Here is a 16,117-nt window from a genome sequence, read left to right on the forward strand (position 1 = left end):
ATCAATATGGTGTTTACAAATACCAATATGTTTACTTAAGTCTTGTAAAACAGGCTACGGACAACCATGAATAGAAACAAAATGTTCTGTCTCTATAATAGCCAGGAGATGTTGTAGGTCAAAATAACTTGTAGAAAAAATGTTTTGTATATATACCTGATTTTTATCACACGCAAAAAAAGTAATTGTATGTTTCTTTTTAGAACTTGGTCCTGAAGAAGGTTTTTAATCGTTTCTCCAAAAACCGAAACGCCGCGTCGACCCCTGTTCTTGTAATAAACTGTAGTGTTGATATTTCTTATGAATGAATTTTTGTCTTGAAGTACATACCATTGTATTTTTATTTTGTTTTTAACCCAGTTATTGTACAAATTGTTTTTAATTACCTGTACTTTGCGAATGACTTTTGAAATAAATATACATTGTTATATTTTTCTAAAAACCTACACGTCCTGTCCTTTTTAGAATTTGATTAACCTGCAAGATTGTAAGAGCACTAAATATATTCTGATTTGTTTGTGTCTAAGTGTTGGCCGCTTCATTACTCAATAGAACTACGATTAGGTTTTGCATACAAAAATGTGTGATTGGTATTTGTAAAAACATAAGGTTTGGGCATCCACAAGGTCATACCACCCAATCAGGCATTTAATGTGAGCCTCTGATCTTGCCGTGAAATTTTAAACCAAATGTTAGGAGTTGGCCTAACGGCTAGAGAGGTCGATCTCGAATCCGGGGAACTGGGTTCGAGTCTCGGAAAAAACGCTGAACCTTCTGTGATACTAGGCAAATCACTTAATCTCCCCGTGCCTAACAAAAATGATGAATGTGTCCTCATGTAACGCAACTGGTGCTATGTAAAGCGCTCTGATACCCGATACCGGGTCAAGTCCACGCTATATAAAACTCTGTTAATAAAATTTAAAAAAATGTTCATACACACTTATGTAACAGGAAACACACTTAGCACAATTATACTGGTTGAATGCTGTATGTATACATGTTATATTGTCTTATGTCCTCAAATTATAGCTGTATCTTTTTTTTTGTTCTTGTCAGAAGAGGCCAGGAGTATTGTTAGCACTGAAGACCCTTGCAAGTGTGAAGCTCTTGTTGCATTTCAGCAGAAGGTCGACGCTTACATCCTGATGCTAACTTCAAAACATATCCTTTGCCTGGTTTAACTCCCACCCTCCCACTGCATCTTTTCTTACAATTTGGAAAATCTTGTTCTCCAGGATACTTAACATTTACAGTTATATTCTCAGTGTATCAGTCGGAGTGGGGCACAATATACTAAATTATGAACTTCAAAGCTCATATTTCCTAAACATCATATCAGTGGTAAAACATGACTCCAGTGCTAATAGCAGCAGGAACAGCCTTTTATCACACAGGCATTACAATATAATGCTGTTGCCACGCATCCATTACGACGCATGTTTTTACACCGCATATGCCTTTACCAAATATATATGTGCTTGTGTGTGCATGTGTGTGTGTGTGTGTGTATATATATATATATATATATATATATATATATATATATATATATATATATATATATATATATATATATATATATATATATATATATATATATATATATATATATATATATCACTGAAAAAACCATAGGTTATAGACCATATATAGTTAGGAATTCGCATTTACAAAACCTTATTTTACTCACACAAAACCATTGAAATTCAATATATAGTTAGTTGCACTAACTATATATCGCGCACCCGCAATCCACTGCTGATGATGTCACATATTACATCATTCATGACATGGTCAGTGACATCACTGATGACATCTCAAATGACATCACTGATGACATCTCAAATGACATCTCTGATGACATCACTGATGACATCTCATTTGACATTACTGATCACATCACTGATGATATCATTCATGTGATAATACGATGAACCTCTTCAGACTCTAATATAACCTTAGATACAATCAGTGTAAACAGACACTCACAGACTGTCACTCATCCATGGAGTTACTCACACACCTAGTCAGTCATGCAAAGAATCAATCACACCTCCATTTCCTCAACTATACAGTTATACAAACTTTACTTATTCAAACATATACTAACACATATTTACTCTCTTATACAATCCCTGATACAAGTTCACAATGATCCATACAGCCACTCACATATTCACTGGCTCTTATGCACAGTTATTTATATATGTCAACTCTCACATGTACTGTGTTTTACATATGTATTTACTTTGACATGTAGCACTGAGATATCCATTCACTCACCAATACACTCATGCACACAGTCAACCGCCCATACAGCTGTTTCCTCATGCACTTTTGAAACCATACATCTAGTGAATCAACTGCTCACACATCTATGCACAGAGTCATACACCTCCCAGCCACCCACACACACACTCAGTCTCCCATACAAATACTTGAGCAACCAATCAATAACCCATATAGTTACTCATATAGCTACTTATCAACACATGCAACAGTTTACAGAACAACAGACATAATGATGCACAAATTAAGACAGTTTAGTCACTAACCCATGCACTCAGTGAGACACATTTAATCACTCACTCATACAGTCAGTCATGCACCTACTAAATCCTTCATCCAGTGCTTGGAAGATAAATTTCCCAAAGGTGGCCATATGCATTACCGTGGACAGGGAATAAAGATGAAAGATCCCATCCTTTGCAGAGCGTAACCCAGAAAATCTAAGTAGCGGCCTAAGATAGAGACTACGGGGCAACCGCAGGGCTGGGCAACAGAAGAGAAGATGTGCCAATGACTCCCGTTTATAGCTGCAGAGCCTGCATTCATGTGCACCTGGGCTGGCCTTGCCACACGGGTACAATTCTTTAAGGGGCAAAGGATGTAATCTGTAAGCCAAGATTTTGTGAAGGGCTGCGCTTCCCACTGCCTGCGTCAGATGCTGTTTAGGAGTATGCAGGATGTGCGGTAAACACAGGGTCTCATGCAGGTCTTTTCTTCTCCTCAGGGATTCCAGGTCCAATTCCCGTGACCGTGCACGCACTTGTTTTTTTATCACGTTTTTGATGGCAGAGTATGTAACATATTCAGGGTTCCAGGAGTCCGTGGCGAGATTGAGATGGGCCTTGGCCACATCGAGGGCGGCAGACCAAGGATTCCCTGGCTCTCTGAAAATGCATTTCAGGACTGCCTTCAGTGTGTTCTCCTGAGCCGCCGTTGTTAGAAAGTAATATTTGCTTAAGGCGGCCAGTTCTTCCAGGTTTTGCTGGTTGAGTGAGAACTCCAAGCGAACGAGGATGTTTCTAGTGCAGCTTGGGAGATGGAAAAGTCTCTTGTATGCCCTGCAATTAATTTTTTCTAATTCATGGCTCAGTTTACCCGGGAATGCCTGAAGGGCGTAGTTGAGTGCCGGCATGAGCTTAGCTTTAAGTACTCTATTGATGGCCGTGGTAGACGGACTGTATAAGGAGGCTTGCAGCTTGCAGATGGCATAGGTGATGGATTTACCTTTGGCCTGGATTGACTTAAGATGAGCACTTGGGAGCCCTGATTCCTGAAAACAGATGCCCAAATAGATGTAACGCTGTGTAGTTTCCAGTACAAGGTTGCCTAGCCTCCATTTTAAAGATTTTTTCCTTGGGTAATGCCCGAATATAATTACCTTTGATTTTGTTCGATTAGCTACAAGCCTGTTTTTGTCGTTGTATAGTGGATTCTTCAATATGTAAGACATATTTTAACTTTACAGAAACATACAGTCACTGGATGTTGTCATCAGTGATGTCATCAGTGATGTCATTTGAGATGTCATCAGTGATGTCATCAGTGATGTCATTGACCATGTCATGAATGATGTAATATGTGACATCATCAGCAGTGGATTGCGGGTGCGCGATATATAGTTAGTGCAACTAACTATATATTGAATTTCAATGGTTTTGTGTGAGTAAAATAAGGTTTTGTAAATGTGAATTCCTAACTATATATGGTCTATAACCTATGGTTTTTTCAGTGAATTTTCAAGGTTTTGTAAATGCTAATTCCTAACTATATATGGTCTATAACCTATGGTTTTTTCAGTGAATTTTCAAGGTTTTGTAAATGCTAATTCCTAACTATATATGGTCTATAACCTATGGTTTTTTCAGTGAATATATATATATACATACATATATAAACATATATCATCTGTATATCTATATAAATACAAACATAAATGCATGCATACATATACTTATATGCATACAGATGCATGTTATTTACATGAAAGTTGAAAAAACACTAATAAAAGCAAAGCTAAAAAGCCACCTCATTACAAACAGAATGGCTTTAACTTAAACGAGGGCGAGATCTATTGCATTTTCAATGCTTGTTTACTTTGGTTCCATCAAGAAGGCATTCAGATGTGTCAAACATTTGCCATAAATTCTGAATGTTAGCACTCTAGTTGCACATTAGATCACTGTAGTAAAGCTACTGCTCACCAGGGACGTCTGCTGCTGGTATTCAAAGTGCATGTTTCAGTCTGCATGTCAGAATTTTTTTAATGAAATAGAAGAGGATTTGAGAAGTCACTCAAAATGATCCCTAATTTTTCTTTCTGAAGCACTAATCATACTTACTATGGCAAAATTAACCCCCTCATGTTGTTCCTTTTTAAATTGAGTGTTTTCAGACTTACCACTTCATTCCAATCAAGATGGCTTCTGGTGTGCCATACTTTTGTCATAAGTAAGACTGTTAGCGCTCTAGTTGTTCTTTAGAACACTCTTGGACATTCTGTCATTGGGCTATAGTTGGGGTACATCTGGGTGATATTTGGGCTACATTTAGGCTCTTTTGTCTCTGGTGGCCATCTTGGGAGACTGTATGTCAGAATTTTTTAATGAAATTGAAGAGGATTTGAGAAGTCACTCAAAATGTGCCCTAATTTTTCTTTCTGCAGCACTAATCATAATTCATATGGCAAAATATACCCCCTCATTTTGTTCCTTTTTAAATTAAATGTTTTAAGAGGTACCACTTTATTCCAATCAAGATGGCTTCAGGTGTGCCATACCTTTGTAATAAGTAGGACTGTTAGCGCTCTAGTTGTTCTTTAGAACACTCTGGGACATTCTGTCATTGGGCTATACTTGGGTTACATCTGGGTGATATTTGGGCTACATTTGGGCTCTTTTGTCTCTGGTGGCCATTTTGGGAGACTGCATGTCAGAATTTTTTAATGAAATAGAAGATAATTTGAAAAGTCACTCAAAATGTGCCCTAATTTTTCTTTCTGCAGCACTAATAATACCTTCTATTGCATAATATACCCCCTCATTTTGTTCCTTTTTAAATTAAATGTTTTAAGAGTTACCACTTTATTCCCATCACGATGGCTCCAGGTGTGCTATACCTTTGTAATAAGTAGGACTGTTAGCGCTCTAGTTGTTCTTTAGAACACTCTGGGACATTCTGTCATTGGGCTATACTTGGGCTACATCTGGGTGATATTTGGGCTACATTTGGGCTCTTTTGTCTCTGGTGGCCATTTTGGGAGACTGCATGTCAGAATGTTTTAATGAAATAGAAAAGGATTTGAGAAGTCACTCAAAATGTGCCCTAATTTTTCATTCTGCAGCACTAATCATACTTTCTATGGCAAAATATACCCCCTCATGTTGTTTCTTTTTAAATTAAATGTTTTAAGAGTTACCACTTTATTCCAATCAAGATGGCTTCAGGTGTGCCATACCTTTGTAATAAGTAGGACTGTTAGCGCTCTAGTTGTTCTTTAGAACACTCTAGGAGGCTGCAGTAGAACACAAAGGAATCAACTGACAGTCTCTGTCCTTGTTGGATGTACATGTTTTACTGAGAATGTCAGACTTAATTTTCACATGACTGAGAAAGATAATGTGAATTTACAGAAAATATGCTTTCAGTTTAGCTTATAGATCCCCTTCCAAACCACTGTGGGAAAATCATGAGATATTAGTTTTCTTTCAAACAATATTCATGATATCACAGCAGAAGGTTTTTTCACATGGTAAAATCACCTTAGAACCCACCACAATTCCTAAAACAAGTATGGTACCATCAACAAATGATTTATAATGTAACTAAAGTCCTAAAACCCTCTATTAACTACAATGCTTTTTAATGAGGTGCTATCATGTATATTGGTCCCAAGATGGCTGCCAACACTTCTTGGATGAAGTGCTGACAGCCAATCAGATCAGATGTGTGGTTAGGCTCCGCCCAGATATATATCTTTTTTTGAACCTAAATTACTCAAAATCCACTGGAGCACATATATTGAGACCTAGCAAAGGCACATCGGGCTAACAGTCCCTACAATTTTGCCAAGTTTCGTGCAAATCCATTCAGCCGTTCGAGCTAAAAGTGAGGCCAACCGCCCTATGGAAATTAACATGGAAAAACGTGTTTTGGGACCCCCCTTTTTTCTCGGCCCCCCCTTTATGAAACCCCCCCAAATTGTCAGGGGCTGCTCAGAAACAAAATGTTCCATTTTCCTGAAAATTTCAGCCAATTCCGTCCACAAACGCCAAAGTTATTAGACATAGAATTTTCAAAAATCCCATAGAGAAAAAATCCTAACTATATATACCTACTGGCGACCGTTAGTAGGTAATATATATATATATATATATACATACATGCATATATAAATAAATAAATATATATATATATATATATATATATATATATATATATATATATATATATATATATATATATATATATATATATATATATATATACATATATATATATATATATATATATATATATATATATATATATATATATATATATATTGGCAAGACTCAGAAACCCCAAAGCTCCCGGGTTTCAAGGAATGAGAGCACTCGAAGCAAATGTGGCGTAGGTCAGCCAAGTCTTTATTCATTAAACTCCCTCGATAGTCAGTTAGCAAACGCGTTTCGGCGTTTCCGCCTTCGTCAGTGTAACTGACATTATTTACAAATCAAGTTTAAATCAAGTAACATCGTGATCGTCATTGGTCACGTGTCAATTCATGTGCATTGACATAAACGAAGGTACTTAGAACAATACATTCACTGCTTCTGCGGCGGCCATCTTTCAATATGTAATCCACTATATTACATATGTACATATAAACACAATGTGAAAGAACTTATAGCTAATTCATTTGTCATATCCATTCAAAATATAACAACTGCGATGCAAGGATGGTAACGTAAAACCATGTGAACATAGGCGACTTTCACGATAAATTTTGAGTGAAACTCGCATTTGTTGGTACTAGCGGCACTTTTACCATCTAAATTTATGGGTTATAAGCAAGATCGAGCATTGTAATTAATTGAATGTTTTCTTTCTTAAATTTGAATGGATATGACAAATGAATTAGCTATAAGTTCTTTCACATTGTGTTTATATGTACATATGTAATATAGTGGATTACATATTGAAAGATGGCCGCCGCAGAAGCAGTGAATGTATTGTTCTAAGTACCTTCGTTTATGTCAATGCACATGAATTGACACGTGACCAATGACGATCACGATGTTACTTGATTTAAACTTGATTTGTAAATAATGTCAGTTACACTGACGAAGGCGGAAACGCCGAAACGCGTTTGCTAACTGACTATCGAGGGAGTTTAATGAATAAAGACTTGGCTGACCTACGCCACATTTGCTTCGAGTGCTCTCATTCCTTGAAACCCGGGAGCTTTGGGGTTTCTGAGTCTTGCCAATACGTTTCGCATTTCACCGTGCGAGAGAGGCACCCGTGTTCGAGCGGAGCGGAGGCTGGTGAAAAACGAGTGCCGAAAAAAAAAAAAATAAATAAATAAATAAATAAATATATATATATATATATATATATATTTATATAAAACCTATTAGCAACCGTTATATTTAGGACCTAGTTACCTTAGGAAGAGCATTTTTAGTTTGGCGCTGCTTGACAAATCCTCACGAAATTCTCAAAGATTATACTTTAGTCGGTTCAGCTGCTGTGTTGAAAGTTTTGGGGTGATCCGTCAAGCGGAGGCCATGAAAAAGGGGGGTTCATGTGTTAGCTCTTGGTCCAGAAAGCACGCTTTTTGTGATTTGGTGTAAATCCTTTCTGTAGGTTCTGAGATATTAGAGGTTAAATAAATAAATATCTGGGGATGGGGAGTATATACAGATCCGACAGTGGAGGTTCTGTTGGGAAAAGCAAGGTCCTGATTGTCTGGCAGAAAAGTTGCAGCCGCCATTTTGTTTGTCACATCGGCAAGGGGGTGGGAAAAAAAGAGTGCAAAAATATATACGGCATCAGGATACATATATCCTGACCTCATAGAACAGATAAAGGGGTCCCTTAGGAATCCCTCATGGGCAAAAAATTGCCCAATTTATTTGCTTCATCCGATCTGTAGATCTGCCTGCGGGTCTCAGCGCAGCTCCATATGTAAATTTGCAGAGAGTCTGTGGATCAAGAGAAAATGGAAAGAAAGAATAAAACACCCACTGCATCCAACTCCAGTTTGCGTATGGATGCATGTGGTAGGGCCTGGCCTACCAGGTCCTGTGGCTAAACCTCTGATGCACACAGTCAAATACCATAGAAATATACTGAAAAAAAGCAGAAGTTACAGGGCCGTTATAGATAGAGTCTGAATTTACTCGCACAAAACCATAGAAATTCAGCAGTTATAGCTACGGTTAACTCAAGTGACTATGGCAGGCAGGCCCTGCAGCCCCCTCCCAAAAGGCAGCCACACAGAGGCAGCCAACCCCATGCCGTGTATGGCCTTTGCGTGTGCATGGCATGGGGATAGCTGTAGTGTCTGTGTTGCAGCCAAGCCCTGCATCTAATTCCCCACAGGCAGCCAATCCCACACTGCATGCAGCCTTTGGCCAGGCATAGCAGAGGTTGGTCACAGGGCTTGGCCTGCCATCAGGCTCTATGGCCAAAGCCCCAGCAAGCTGCCAACTCCACACCTCGTTGACAAAGAAGGCTTTGACTTTGGGATTTGGACCCCACCCACCCCTCAATTGGTCCCAGGTACCCCATCCCCTGGAGCCAAAAATAGGGGAGGAGGGAGTTCATCCTTCTTCCCGAGCCTTAATAGGCCATGGGGATCCCATCCCCAGGGGACAAATACAGTATAAAATGGGAGAGGGGCTGCTTGGCCCTTTGTTCCCTGAGCCTTATTAGGCCCGGGAACCCCATACCCTGGGGCCAAGTCATTAATAAAAGGAGGGGGCACATGGGCCACCTCCCTGAGCCTAATTAAGCCCTGGGGACCCCATCTCCCAGAGTAATAATGTAAATAAAAACGGGGAGGGGGGCCACGTGTCTCCCCTGAAAATTAAATGTATTTAATAATATACATATTTCTTGAAGCAGGGAGGCTTGGAAGGAGTTTTTCCAAATATATATATATATATATATATATATATATCTTCCAATCCTGGATTCTTTCATACGAAATCAGGCGCTGACACCGTGGGATCAATTTATCAAAGAAAAATGGTTTTATTCCATACGAGTAGCTTGACGCGTTTCGGCGGCAAAACCGCCTTGTTCACAACATCTAAACACTGGATGTGACGTGCATTATATACAAGTGAATGGCTTGGTCGTGACATAGGTGGGTTGCCATGGAAACTTCCCTCACACAGAAGCCATGGAAGAGGTATGCTCCGTTACATATGGTGAGTCATGGTTGCTCATACAGTCTTTCTTCTGGCATTATTTACATATTAGAATGCTGTTAATTGCGTTGATTTAAGAAATTTGCAACACAACTACGTTCATTACAAAATAAAATAAATATAAATTATCACTGGAAAGGAAATGTTAAAGGCACATTTTACAGCAATTCGCATTGGTGTGGAGGGAGGCATTTGTATTCTGGCAATCATTGTTATTTATCATGTAAACATACGTGCAGTATATACAGTGTGCTAAATGATATTATTCAACCCATACAAAATTGTCCATTTTCCCATGTTGCGATCTCAGTCATTTACGATACTCGAAATACTTTTACATTGGATAGAGATGCCTAAGAATGTCAGGCCCATTGTAGTACGTGCCACAGAAGACCAACTAATGCTCCATAATGTTGGAGATTCTACCTGTACGTAGAACTGCGCCTTTCACTTACACTATTTGCAGGGCGAGAAAATTCTCTGAGACAAATGTGCTGCTCCTTAGTGACTTTCAAAGCATGTGCATTACCTGTTGGATGCACTGCCAGATGGCATATGCTTCCAATATATATATATATATATATATATATATATATTCACTGAAAAAAACATAGGTTTTACACATGTTATAGTTAGGAAGTAGCATTTACAAAACCTATGAAATTCACTGAAAAAACCATAGGTTTGGCACATGTTATAGTTAGCTGGACATTTCACTCATATAAAACCAATGAAATTCCCCCGTTATAGTTACTTCAGCTAACTATAACTCGCGCGCCCGCAATGCACTGATGATGATGTCACACATCACATCACTCATAACATCATCTATTAAATGGGTTAGTTTTGAAAATTACATATGAGAAATAGATTCTGTAACTGACTGATTAAATATATCTTAATGAGTACATGGGTTACTGAGTAATATTTAAATATATACATATCTGTGTATGTCTATCAGTTTCTATTTTAGTGGCTGAATGTGTTGACGAGTAGCTATATCACTGAAACATTTTATCTATATAGATTATTGTTCCTTTATTATTACCAAGAGTGTCTTAGTGTCTAAGTGTTAATATGGTACATTAAGAGTTTTTACATATTGCATACATGCCTGAATCAGTGACATACTATTCCTATATGTTGCAGACAACATATGTGACATATTAGATGCTATCAGTGATGTCAAAAGTGATGTCACTGACCATGTGATGAGTGATGTAATATGTAACATCATCAGCAGTGCATTGCGGGCGCGCGAGTTATAGTTAGCTGAAGTAACTATAACCTATAACCGAATGTCTTTTTTAACTTTCGTGCATTACCGGATGTACACACCTTGGTATTTTTTTAGAAATATAAAACGTTTCATACTTTAACAATTGTATGCTTGAATCCAGCTCAGAAGATATACAAAATCCGGATGTGTTTGGATTTACTCCTTTTCACGTTTTGAAACTTCGCTGAATTAGACCGCTACTTCCAAATAACGTACGTGACTAGATACTGTCACCGCGTACACGTCCTGAGACGCGCATGTGAAGTCATGTGACTTGAAAACAACACTTCCAATTGGTTCTTAGTAGTTTCTATTCTGGAATTTACACGGAGCACTCCACCCACTTCCCTCACTATCTTTTCTACTCTCAAGAGAGAACAACATCCTACATCTTTCGGAAGACTTTGCTGAAATGGCTGCCGTATCGCATTCATCTTCCGAATCTGAACAAAATGATCGACTACCTTTAAGAAGAAAAAAAAAATCTTTCATCTGGCAATTTTTCACTTATCTGAAGATCAAAAGAAAGTGAATGCGCCAAAAGTAACCTGCACGATATGTAACTCGGTTCTCTCAAGAGGAAATCGAACAAAAAAATATTCCTTTTCCATACATACCATGGTGCGGCATGTCAAACAAGTGCACCCTGTGCATTTTGCAAAGGCATCGACAAGAGCCCTGGCCTCGCTATTACCATCAGAGGTGGCCAGCACATCTTCTGGTCGACGACCTGTATCTCCATCGAGTGCAGAGATGGACTTGAGACCATATTTAGCGAAGGTGCACATGAAATGCAACGACTGTGGAGAAATTCTTCTGTACGGAGAGCAGCGCCTCAATCTTATTAAATTAAAAATTGAGAGTCATGAATGCTCAGAGAAAAGATACATTTTTTCATTTCATTTTGATCCTGTGTCACAGTTGAAAATGTCGGTGCAAGTTTAAAAAATCAAAAACAACATAACACTTGTTTTAAAAAAAAAAAAAAGTTCTTTTCAGAACTAACTCATTGTACCAAAAAGAGCTCTATTCACAAGCTGAAGTATCGACGTTTTTTTTCAGGACAATTATGCAAAAAAGCGACGATACTTCGGAATATTATGAAGGAGACGTAATACATTATCGTCGATTTCATCCACAGAACACTGCCGATAAAACGACGATAATAGCCTTCATAATATGATCTATGAATTGCAATCGAAACCTACGTTACTTGTCTTTACATCTAACATTAGATTCGATTGCAATTCATAAAGCATATTATCAACGCCGTTATCGCCACTATATCTGCAGTTTTCTGCCGATAAAAGCGGCGTTAATGTTTTACCTATCCTTGAAAATATTCTGCTGCACCTTCTTGAAAACGGCATTACATCGCCTGCCGTAACACCACTTTGCATATGTTGCGCACAGTAACTTAATGACATGCAAAGTGGGCGTAGGTCAAAGCACATTCAGAATGTGGTTGGAGGGTAAAACACCCTATCACAAAAAGAGGCGTTGCGAGAAAAAGTTTATCGCAAAACTGTTAAAGCCTCGTCTAATCAAACATTCGACATCGTTAACATAACAGTGTAGTAAATAAAACTAAATCCACCCTGTCCCCTAATTACAAGGCACACATTACTGTGTGAAAACAACTTTTGTTTTCACGCGATAATGTGAAATACCGAGGCTGTTACAGGATTTACTATCACATATGTGTTCCCATTGATGTTAAAGCACTAACACCGTGGTAAATTCCACCGATAGCGGCGATATTTTTAACGCCGAGCACCGGCGATTTTTATCGCTTAGAGGCCTTTCTATTATGAAGGTTTATCTCCTAAGTCTTTGATTCTCAAACTGTGCACCGTGGCTCCCCTGTGTGCCGTAATGAGGTGTCAGGGGCGCCGCGCACACTCTAGAGTGACTAACCATCCATAAATTCCACAGACATCTCTACCCTGTTATCTGTAATTGTGGCCATCAAAAGGAGCTGCGCTGCTCCCCTCTGAGAGGCCTCACTCCCACTGCTGCAGCGGCCTCACAGTGCTCCAGGAGCACATAAACAGCCCCTCCCACCCATTGGAGTTCTGTGTCGGTCTCATTACCACATACTAAATGAAATACATTATACAATACTATATTAAACAATGCCATGCTTGTTGCTTTTTAATTTTAAGAAACTTGCAATATTACATATCTACATAGAATAACAGAAAAAACATAAAGCTACAAAGGCCGAACACTCTACTAAACGCAGATTTGTAACCTATGGGGCAGATTTATGTTAACTGGTTCATACCCAGATATGCACCAGTTAATGTGCACCACAGTATGCTACTGCTGCTTCACCCATAATGTGCCACATTTATAATGTGGCGCACCATGGTACAAACACAGCATAGATGCGTAACACATCTGTGCCGAAAAAGTAATACATTGCTAAAGTTGTGTCGCAAGTGTGATGCAGCTCCAGCAAGGCTCACCAGTGCACTATATTCACAATGCTGCGTCAATACCTACGCCTGCTTCAAGCACAAGCACAGTTTTGAAACAGCATGGGCCTGAAAGTCACTGAGTGAAATCTCATGGATTACAGTCAGCCACTTTCAAGACGCATTCCTTCAGAGGAACACTTCCTTATGGTGCAGGGCTTTAGAATATGACATATCTCCTAGATCCATAACGTTGTAAATATGGTACATTATTTGCACTGTCATTGTAGTAAATAAAGTGACGAAATTGTGGCGCAAAGAGACGCAAGGTCAACATAAATCTGCCCCAATGTGTTTTAAAGTTAAAATTTGTAACATGTTCTATACCATAAAAATTAAGTAAACTTGTACCTGATGTTATCACTATGCCAAACACAAATTTCATTTCTAGATTTGTACACCCTCAGTCACATGATATTTGTAAACAACAAAGTTTCATATCTTTACAGTATTAATCTTCCTACAGCAAGTGATTCTACTGGAATTTGGGTTCCAAAAATAGCAGATAGGAGTTAGTTAAGGCAAAAGGCAAACGTTTCTTAAAAGTCAATTGACTATCATTGCAAAGCGTCCAGCCGCTTGCACACTTCAAATAAGCTGTATAATGTCCTGATGATGTTGAAGGCCCTTCATGAAAAATAATGGCTACAGTTGCAAATGTTCTTCTAGAAATAGATACTTGAGAAGCCACAACATTTTAAATTAAAGTTGATAATTTACTCCCATTAGCTCTGCATCGTTGAAACATGAAAATTACATATTGTCCATATCTGTGGATAAATAAAGTTGATAACATTTCAGACTTACATTGAGAACAGACCATGTTCTGATGCGCATCTTTAACTAGTTTATGAAAAGACACTTCTTTACAGTCTGGTAATGTTAAATATATAAATCTTTCATTGTGTATATCAGTAATACTTGAAAATGAGCAATTATCACACTTATGTTCCCATTTATAAGAAAGGCCAAAAAGGCTATCAATATCTACACCTTCATCCTCCAAAACTGTAAACATATACATAATAAATTCCTGACAATCTTGCTGAATATTCTGAGAAAATTGATTTACTCCTGCACATATGTCTAAAACATTCCTTAGTTCTGAAACACTTGCTACTTCACTATCACCACTACTACATTTTTCAAATACAGAATTTAATGAATAGCAAAATGTTTGCTCCTGATTTTCTACAATCTGTTCCTTAACATTTTTTAGCAAAAAAACAACATTAACTACTACATTTGCATAGCAGTTGACACCAGACCTGTTTTCAAACTTAAATCCAACAATCTCTTCAATACTAACCGTTTTCTGACGCCTACCAACAACAGCTACATCTTTTTTTCGTTTCTCGACTACTTCAGCACATTTCTCCTCATTTCTCCTTTTCTGACCAACCATACGCCTTTCAACTAAAGGATATTGAGGTAAACTTGGAGCATATTCTCTTCTTAACCTATTATACTCCTTCACACAATTTAAATCTACACTAATCTTTGTCTCATCATAATCAATTAGATACAGTCCACATAAAGTTCTAACTCGCGATAAAGCAACATACGCCATACCCTCTTTGAATACAGTGCTTCCAATATTTACCAAAGCACAATCTACACTTAAACCTTGAGATTTGTGAATAGTCACTGCATATGCCAAACAAATTGGAAATTGCTTCCGACGGACATATAAGTCTTTCACAAGCAAAAAACGAGTTGAACAGCGACTAATTTGTTGAACTTCCTCAATTCCATCAAATTTTATTCTTAAAACTTCAATCTCATCTCTATTTGTGTAATTGACAAAACCAACAACATTACCCATTGCTCCATTTACCAATCCTCTTTCTACATGTAAATTTCTCCTTAAAATTATACGACAATTTAAACATACATACAGATTTTTCTCTAAACCAGCAGTTTTAGATATAGTTTTTTGAAGAGAATCCAATTTTAACTTCAACTTTTCAGACAAAACAATAGTACTACCTTCATGCTCTATTCTATCTTTAGCTTCCAGTTTCTTAATTTCTTGATTTTCTAAATTCAACATTTTCTCATTAAAAACTGAACATTCTTTGAGAGTTGGCATCAAGCATATCACTGACTTATCTGCTACCTCTTTACTATATATTTTCTCAGGTACATTATCTTCATTAGGAAACAGCTTGGAAAGTAATCGTGTTCGTAGAGTGTCTTTCGCATATTCAGTTAGTTTTCCAATCCTTATATCTTGAAGAATATTTCCATATTTAGTATCCTTTGCCTGTCGCATATTTTGAATCAGTTCAGTATATTTGAAATGCGACCATATATTAACATTTCCAATACTGCCCAGGCACTTTCTGGTCTCCTCATGCGTAACAGTTTCAAATACAGGTTGTCCTTTCACAGGAGTTAGCTGCAATAGATCTCCAAAAACTATGACATGTTTACCTCCAAATAACACATCATACTCTGTCTTAAGTATCTGTTGCATTCTTAAATGCACAAAAGCAAGCATTAAATTGGATACCATGCTTACCTCATCAATAATAAGAAGTTTCATTTTTTTAAGGACTCTAGAAACTTCAAAACAAGCTTCTCCAGATAGCTTGTGATATTGTAATTTATTTTCATGTTCAACTGGCAGCATCAGTAAACGATGT

At 37.8% G+C, this 16,117-nt stretch overlaps 1 protein-coding gene across 1 annotated transcript in view; it reads left to right on the plus strand.

The window, feature by feature from the left end:
* MATN3 (matrilin 3) overlaps positions 1 to 16,117 on the plus strand; it is a 170,987-nt gene that overhangs the window by 126,642 nt on the left and 28,228 nt on the right. The window contains exon 4 of the mRNA XM_086926287.1: positions 1,060 to 1,162. Coding sequence (XP_086782413.1) covers positions 1,060 to 1,162 — 103 coding nt within the window. The remainder of the gene's footprint in view (positions 1 to 1,059; positions 1,163 to 16,117) is intronic.

The sequence above is a fragment of the Lissotriton vulgaris genome, chromosome 6, assembly GCF_964263255.1.
Source record: "Lissotriton vulgaris chromosome 6, aLisVul1.2, whole genome shotgun sequence".
Lineage (NCBI taxonomy): Eukaryota > Metazoa > Chordata > Amphibia > Caudata > Salamandridae > Lissotriton > Lissotriton vulgaris.